The 8,496-nt window shown below is 39.9% G+C and overlaps 1 protein-coding gene across 1 annotated transcript; it reads right to left on the bottom strand.

Annotated features, from left to right (window-relative positions):
- Positions 1-1,511: 1,511 nt before the first annotated feature.
- On the bottom strand, positions 1,512-6,983 carry LOC144707899 (floral homeotic protein PMADS 1-like). The gene is made up of 7 exons (XM_078581157.1): positions 6,820-6,983; positions 6,429-6,635; positions 2,705-2,771; positions 2,559-2,602; positions 2,347-2,428; positions 1,922-1,963; positions 1,512-1,853 (listed from the first exon to the last, which is right to left on the bottom strand). Exons 1-7 carry the CDS (start codon positions 6,828-6,830, stop codon positions 1,746-1,748), a joined length of 561 nt encoding a protein of 186 aa, XP_078437283.1. The 5' UTR covers positions 6,831-6,983; the 3' UTR covers positions 1,512-1,745.
- Positions 6,984-8,496: the final 1,513 nt, after the last annotated feature.

Genomic DNA, 8,496 nt, shown 5'->3' with positions numbered 1-8,496 from the left:
CTATCCATCTAGCTCTTTCTCTTTCTCGCTCCCTCTCTCTCCCTCCGGCTATCTCTCTCACATTCTCTCTCTGCCTTACTCTCTCCTCTCTCTCTCTCTTTCACTTGTTCCTCTCTCTCCCTCTCTCCAGTGCCCTCTCTGTTTATCTCCCCGTCTCTCCCTCTCTTTCTCTCTCTTTATCTCTCTTTCTCTCTCTCTTGTTCTCCCTCTCTGGAGTTCCCTCTCCCTTTCTCTTTCTCTCTCTTTTTTTTTCTCTCTCATTTTCTCTCCCTCTCTCCAGTTGCCTATCATTCTTTCCCGGTCTCCCTCACTTTCTCTCTATCACTCTCTTGTTTGTTCTCTCTCAGTTTCTCTCCCTCTCTCATGTTTCCTCTCTTTCTTTCCTTGTCTCTCTCGCTTTCTCTCCCTCTCTTTCTTGTTCTCTCCCTCTCTCAAGTTCACTCTCTCTTTCTTTCCCTCTCTCTCTCTCTCTCGCTTGTTCTCTCTTGTGCTCTCTATCTCTACGTTTGGCTTTCTCACTCATTTTCTCTCTTTGTCTCTACCACTTTCTATCTCTCTCATTTTCTCTCATGCATTCTCTCTCCCTCTAGCTCTCTCTCTCCCCGCTGCCTTTCTGTTTCGTGCTCTCCCTCTTGCTCTCTCTCTCTCCTGCTATCTCTCTCTCTTCCTCTGGATTTCTCTCTCCCTCCAGCTCTCTTTCTCTCTCATTCTCTCTCTCCCTAGTTCTCTATCACTCGTGCTCTCTCTCTCTCTCATTTTTATATCTTGTTCTCTCTCTAGCTCTCTCCGTCTCACGTTCTTTCTCTCTCTCGCTTGCTCTCTCACTCGTTCTTTCTCCCTTTGTCATTTGTTCCCTTTCTCTTTCTCTCTCTCATTTCATTAATTATATATATATATATTTACATGGGTTCAATTTGAGCATTTCGATTCGACCTGAAGTGCAAGTTCAAATCAAATCGAATGGGACTGTTCAATCTTAACACAGGGCAGGATCAAAAAATAAGATCCTAACCCAAATAGCATTTGGTAGGGGTCTAGTCCGAGTTTTTAGCAAAGACCTAAACCTTACCTAAAGCTCAGTCCAGTTCCAGTCCGTTCTTATTCAGTCTCGGTCCAGTTCAGACCGGTCCCGGTCTGGTCAAGTTGACTAGTCAATATCAAAAAAAATAGAAATTATGTTGATATTTATGTTGAATATCCACATAATGGGCTTTAGAACCGCAGTATGGAATGCCTCTTTGCCTCCCATCCCTTCCTTCCCCGTCGCAATCTCCCTCTCTCAATATTTCTCCCTCCACATCTCCCTTTCTTCGTGGAGAACTGTCAGGGTGAATAAAGAAGGAATAAACTATCGACATGCAAGTAGGTTTCATGAGTTCTTACAGCCTGCCTTCAGAGAAGAACTCTTCTACATCAAGTGGGGGCACACATATGTCAAATATATGGCGGCTACACCAAGTTCAATAGAAACCTCTGGGGTAAGTTTAATATTTTTTAGAATTTTACAAAAAAATATTAAAAATATTATTTAATTTACTTTTGGTTCCAGTTCGATCCGATCAAACCGGTTCTTCGATCTTAAACGTCCAACCCTAAACCTGATACAAAGATCGTACGGATCGAATGTATCCTAAGTCTGATTGAGCTTAAGATTCCATCATTCAAATGCACTTAAAAGGTGGTCTTGAGGAGTTGCGGGGTTGCATTGAAAGGTGGTCTTCTGTTCATATTCGCATGCGAAACTTCTACAAATAGCGGAGTTTGAGTGTGACATCGAAGCTTCCGTCATCTTTGCGAGCGTTCGACTCGGCGGCCGTCTGGCTACCCGATCCGCCTGACAACATCTTCGCCATCTGCCGCAGATGCTGCTGTCAGATTTTCCTTTTCAATCCTATGAAGAGAACAAAAGATAAACCCTCACCTCCTCCTTCAGCTTCTTGTTTTCCTCCATCAGCCTCTTCGTCTGCAAGTGTAAGCGAAATCATTAGTCCGTGATCTCTGTCTTCTTTGGAATTTTTTCAAGTTTATCGAATCGAAAAAATTGAACTTGATGAAATTTCGAGGAATTTCTTATATCTGTCGTCAGTAATGTTTTGGTTATACTTCAGGTTTATCGAATTGAAAAATCTGAAGTTTCGGAAAAATTGATGAAGATTGTTATCTGTGGTCGGAAAATGATTTTGGCTACGCTTGAAATTTATCGAATTGGGAAAAAAATATTTGTCGAGGAGTCCGAGACCTCCGCTTGGAGCTTCGTAATATGTCTATGGAATGAGGAAACGTCAGGGGACGGGAGGGGATGATTTTCAATCCTCGCGATCAATCATGTTCATATCTCTCTATTACCCGGCGTATTGAATGAAGTAGCCCTTCTATGCGTCCCTGATTGGTCGATGTCAGTTCTTCCAGGGCCTGCTCTCTTATGTTGCTGTAGTAAGAGAAAGATTAATGATAGGTTCAGACTATACATATGAAAAAAAAAATTGGGAGTTGGATTCAGATTAAGGGTACAGATCCGGAAAGAGATGTGAATGGGGCGGACGGGGAGAACAACAAACCTTGTGACATTTCTGCCGTAAGCATTTTCTGGTTCAAGCCTTCTCTGTAGAGAGTGATGTCCAGGTTTTTAAGTCCAATTTCATGAGAAGAAAATTTATCACGAAACCTATGAACTTCCTCATGATCGATAAACATAGTGCCTTACCACGTCAGAATGCTTTTCCACCATCTTTGAGTGGTCATTATATTTTGCAAATATATCTTTCACACTGCTGCAGAAACGAAAGCGAAGATCAAGTAGTGACTATAAACATAATGTTAGTCCAGTATTTTGTGTGAAATATTGGAGATTTCGAGATAGAGTCATTACGGAATTAAATTGCCAAAATAGTGTTGGAATGACATATACTGCTGAGATATGGATGCCAAATTAGCTCAATTTATGAAATTCATAAATGTAAATGTTTATGAAAGAATCACACGATTAGCTTCCTAACACTAGTGTTGTCAATACATTTGATCCTGGTTTGGTTCATTTTATTTTTGAAAAGAAAGCATGCACTCTCCAGTGTATGGAACCGGGAATTCTTAAACAGATGTTGAAAACAGTTAAATTTGTAAATTATATCATGACTACATGGATTTTGGGTTATTCTCGGGGGGCGGAGGGGGGCGGGATGTTTGCAGTATAATCTTGAATCACGAAAAAGTCATATTGGAAATAAACATCGAATAAATAAACCTCAGCAAGACGATGATAGATTCTCAACAATAAAATACGAAATTAAGTGGAAACAGTCGAGGACCTATCTTTGGGCCCATGTAATAATTTTTTTACAGACGCCGCCATGGAAGTACCAAGTACACGAATAGCCAAGAGGCAAACAGGCAAAGGTCAGTCAGGCTACACCACTCTATGGCTCAACGTTAGAAAAAAAAAATCAACCTGTTCAAATTAATCAAATTTTACGTGTTGGAAACTTTCACAAATCAAAAAAGACCTGCTCATGATACTTTACTCCTAAGTTATCCATTTCGAGATTCGAATTTTATTTTACCAATCCTAACAAACAGCTATGTCAAAAAAATTATTTGGATGGTAAAAATTGAAATGTTGACCATGGTATAAAATCATGTATCATCGACTAATACTGGATAGAGTTTTATCTAATTTCTAACCGGCTTATTTTTTGTGCATGTGCTTCTTTCAATATAAACATTTGAAATTTTCCTTACTATAATGAGTTTTGCTTTATTGGGCATTAAAATGCCAGGATTCTTATCTGCCATAATCTCTTCGTGACTTTTGATGCTTTTCCACCAGGTCTCCAAGATCTAAAACACGCTCTTTCCACACTATAATGCAACTTTTTGTATTCTTCAACACCAGTTCTGCACCGCTTGTTTATATGCTCTGGCCGACCACTGATGTGAGGCATTACAAAGCCATGAAACTCTCTCTACCATTTTCAAGACCATTTAGCAACCGCCTCCAACAATAATGTTAAGAGTTGTCACTTTTACTAACCCTTGTACTTTCTCCAGAAGCTCGGCTCTCTTTTCATGTCAATATATGGCATCATGTAACCACAAATGCTGGAATGTACATTCCCCCTCACCTGAGACGTTTGCTCTTATTTGAGTACTAGTGCTTGGGAAATCAGGCACTGCTCTGACTTAAACTCATAACTTATATATCCAAGCATTTTTTGGATCCCACTGCACCTGCTATGGACATAAGGGTTGGAGTTTCTGATTCAACATGATTTAGAGTTCATTTGCTCCGTGGATCAAAGCTTTGTGGATTTATTGCCGTATCTACTTTATTTTTATTGGAAGCTGCAGAAAATTTGTACTTCATATCTAGTTATTACCCAAGGGAGCATCAAATTAGAGCCTAGAATAGGAGAAGTCCAGTCGATGGATCACAGAAGCTATTTTAATACGTTTTAGCCAACTCTTCAGTAGAGAGGAAGTTTCGTTGGTAGGCTGTGATAACAGTTATTTGAATATGTTTTAACATTTGAAAAAAATATTAGATCATTATTAAAGATTCCTATTAGTAGGGCTTACAAGATAAAATTATGGGGAAAGGGATTTCAGCTAAATAATTGGCTCAAAGGGAAATATAATGATGCATATCCCCATTAAGAGGCCCGTAATATATCATAACTAAGAACCCATGGGCCTCTTAATAGAGTATACACGAAAATAGTTTTGGGCAATAGGAATGAAGCCCATTAATTTCGTCTTAAGGACATGATGATGCATCACCATACTAATAGGCCAACATTATATCGTCACTAAAAATGCATGGTCCTATTGATAGGCATACAATGCAACTGTTATGGGCAATAAGAGTTCAGCTCAATAAATGCCTCAGAAGGACAAATGATGATGCATGGCCGTATTAATAGGCCCACATTATATGATGACGATTAATGCAAGACCCTATTAACAGGGAATACAATTCAACTGTGTTGGGCAATAGGAGTTCAGCTCAGTGACTGCCTCATGCGGACATAATAAAAATAGCGGGGGGGGGGGGATTTGTAAAGAATAAAATTCTTGATACAGTAGAGTCTGTAACTAGCAAACTTTTGAGGAGCCTGGCTAACTATCAAAAGTTTGATCAGCAAGGCCTAATTTTTATATCATGCATATTTCCAAAATTACAAGAAGGATGAACAGATGTCTCTATCTTTTCAGAGCAAAAAGTTGAAAAAGTAAATGTTTAAAAGATTCTCATATAACTATTCCGGGCTGTAAATAGAATATATTGAGACAAAGGCATTACATCTTAAAATAAGAAACGGCTCACTCATAAACACTATTTATTTACTTCCATTATACGCAGGATAGAACACATTCTAAATACTAATTCACTCATGTTCGTTTTCATTAGGAAACCTACTGGATTTGTGATTTAATTCCTGCTCATATTCATGGTGTATGATGGCTGTGAATCCATGATGTAATGTCCTAGAAAAAGAAAGAAACATAACTCCCAGTAATATGTATGCCATGTAAATAGCTTATGCTATTGGAGACGATTTCACAGGAATTGTATCCTGTCATAATTTTAATATATTGGAAGGATACAAAAATAGTTTTCCTCATAAATCAGGACAAAGCAGGTTATGGATCTTGCTTAAAATCAGCAATTCCCTTCACATTCTCTATGTGCCATGCATAATTCTCAGAGTCCTCATGCAAATGAACCCGCTGAATTTGATGGTTATCTTCTAGACATATTGATTCGGGTACGGATCGTCATACTTATGTCGACAAGCATAAAAAAGTGAAGAAATAATTATAGCGCAAAGTCGCTTAGAAATGTTTAGAGGACTAAGCTACCTGTGAAACAGAACCATAGCGGCCACCCCATTTATATGCATGTAATTTGATACCCAATTTGAAATATATAATAAAAATTCCATGCTTTCTAAATGCAGGGAAGCACGAATACTTTGCCAGGAAAGATCCAGGTTTAACTGGACTACTATTGTGAGATCGATAAGACATATCTCTCAGATTAATTAAATTTTAAAAATGTGAGAGACAATCACAAAGTGTAAAATAGTGAAGGCCCAAGAGTTTCGGTTAGCATGGCATGCTGCCACTAATATTTCATGGCTGGGGCATCAGAAATGCTTCCGGAGAAAAGAAAACTCGCCAGATTTCAACTCTAGATAAATAAACGAGGCGAAAGAAACACACGTGGGGTAAGCCATCGGGTGCAATAATGTAGAAACGGGATACGTTATAGCATCGCAAGCACTAAACATTTTCAAAATCAAAAAAATTCTTCATTTTGGTGAATTTTTTCGGTCTGAATATCCCAATTCCTTCTAGATTTCGAGGACAAAACAAATAATGATGGATTAAAAAGAATATAAGCAACAACTCGAAGGAGTAAGAATAGTTACCCGGTGTTCGAAAATTCGTGGACCTTGCGGGACTCGGTAATTGCAACGACTCCGACGGAGGCATCACATAGAAGAGCCAACTCTTGGGCCTTCTTGAAAAGGCTCCTTCGTCGCTTCGAGAACCTTACCCCCCGCGCCGCGGGGTTCTCAATTCTTCGTATCTTATTTTTCACCTTCCCCATCTTCTCACTCGCACTCGCTGTTGATCTGACCATCGTAGCATGGACGAATCAAAACTTAAATTTATCACTTGAAATAATGAAAAGGGGGAAATGAATCTCGCATTCATCAAAATTACACCAATCACGTTTCTAAAGACAACAGCGAGCAGAAATCAGAAGTTAGACGAGAATAGAGTGATAGAGAGAGGGAGAGGTGGTGGCAGGCTCACCTCGCTGACATACTGAAGAGTGTACACTGGAGAGAAGATGTCCGAAAGACTTGTACCTTGCTGCAAGCTGATCTGGTTATTTATTAGTCGTGCTGCCGCAAGCGAATGGCGAGACGGGTCGTGCTTTAACCAACTAATTCTTGAGTGGCGGACACATGTCTATATTTATCCAGTACCTATACTTATATAATATCTATTCTTAGCGAGCAAACATTGGTTGGCCTTCTCTTCGGTCCTATCTAATATCTATAGTTATCCACGCCGCCGTTTACTGCGCGTCACCCGCCCACTGGATGATGCATGAGCAAACCCAAACGTTGTTTAACTGTTAAAAACTAACTGCGGACTGGGCTGAAGCCTGATCTTAAGATCTGCCTCTGATTGGACAGGAAATAATTTATTCTTTTTTCTTCAAAGCTTTTTACTTTTTTGGCTTGCGGGTCGCATTATCTGAGATAGTTTCCATGTCGGCGATTTCCAGCTTATGGCCCCGAATAAGATAATGACTGGGGTGAAGACCAACCAATGAGAGGAACCGATCTGATTAGTTTGGAGCGACATGAGCAGAAGGAAATTGGCTCTCTTGTTCCTAACGATAGGCACGGTGAGCGGACACTAAGAGTGAGAGCTCATTTGAATAGGATACGGCGTCCGGGGCTGTAACGATGAAAGTAGAGAGTGTAAGTGATGCTGAATCATGTACTTTCCAGTAGTGACTTGAGGACTCACCTCGACTTGTTTACCGACTTATTTTACCGATGTTTCCATCAATATAGCTTTTCATAACTTATGTTTCTGTTAAGCGGTTGATGCCCTTATAAATCGGAAAGAATATGTATGTTTGTCTTCCTTTACAGAGGCTGTGTTATGCCGGTTTGGGTTGATCTTCTCTATCTAAATGGGGAGTCGACAAGACCTTCGCAAGTCTTGTGTCCTTTTTTACGTTGAAAGCCCCAACAGCGAGTACATGTGTGTACGAAGTGTCCGCTTGGTTTTTTGAGCGTTTAGGTTCAGAAATGTTGGGGTAGGATGAGTGTACAAAAGATTTAGCATATTTTCTCTCTTTTTGCGGATGTATGCATAGCTCTCCTCGGCATACCTGTGCTCGAAAATAAGGGTCCCAATGTGGTATGAACTTCTGCGTCGTCTATCCTCTCAGTTTTCTCAAATCCTTGCTTATCTTTTTGTTTTTGTTGGGTATCCCTGTGGAGTGAGAAAGAAGATTTTAAAAGAGAGTAAATGGCACCAGTGAATATAAATATCAAGAGGAATGAAGCCACCCTACGACACCTCTTCATCTATGGACAACAAGAAGTCCACCACTGCTGCTACGTTTATTGACAAATAGTTGGCTGTCTTCAGTACCATACTCTCAGAGTACCATACATTGAGTTTGCATTGGAAAATGCTTGTTAAAAAATGTACTCACCTACCAACAGTGACTGCCAAGCTCCAAAGCATCTTACACAGTACTTAAATGGGAGCATTCTATGAGGTTTGCTAATTCACAAAGATTCATGTTTTACAATCATTCCTGTCAGCGATGCAGATAAGGCAGGGGGCAACACCACCGGACAGTCAACATCAGTTTTCCTTTTCTACAGTAGAAAGAATCTTGCATCATGGATTTATAAGAACCAACCGATTGTTGCACGCTCAAGTGCAGAGGCTGACTAC

Source organism: Wolffia australiana, chromosome 1 (genome assembly GCF_029677425.1).
Source record: "Wolffia australiana isolate 7733 chromosome 1, ASM2967742v1".
Taxonomy (NCBI): domain Eukaryota; kingdom Viridiplantae; phylum Streptophyta; class Magnoliopsida; order Alismatales; family Araceae; genus Wolffia; species Wolffia australiana.
This window is presented reverse-complemented; position numbering and strand designations above follow the sequence as displayed.

Coding starts and splice junctions, on each gene's coding strand:
- LOC144707899 (XM_078581157.1), bottom strand. Junction 2,772..6,428: donor CACGAATTTTCGAACACCGG/GTAACTATTCTT, acceptor TCGTTTCTGCAG/CAGTGTGAAAGATATATTTG. Junction 1,964..2,346: donor TACTTCATTCAATACGCCGG/GTAATAGAGAGA, acceptor TTACACTTGCAG/ACGAAGAGGCTGATGGAGGA.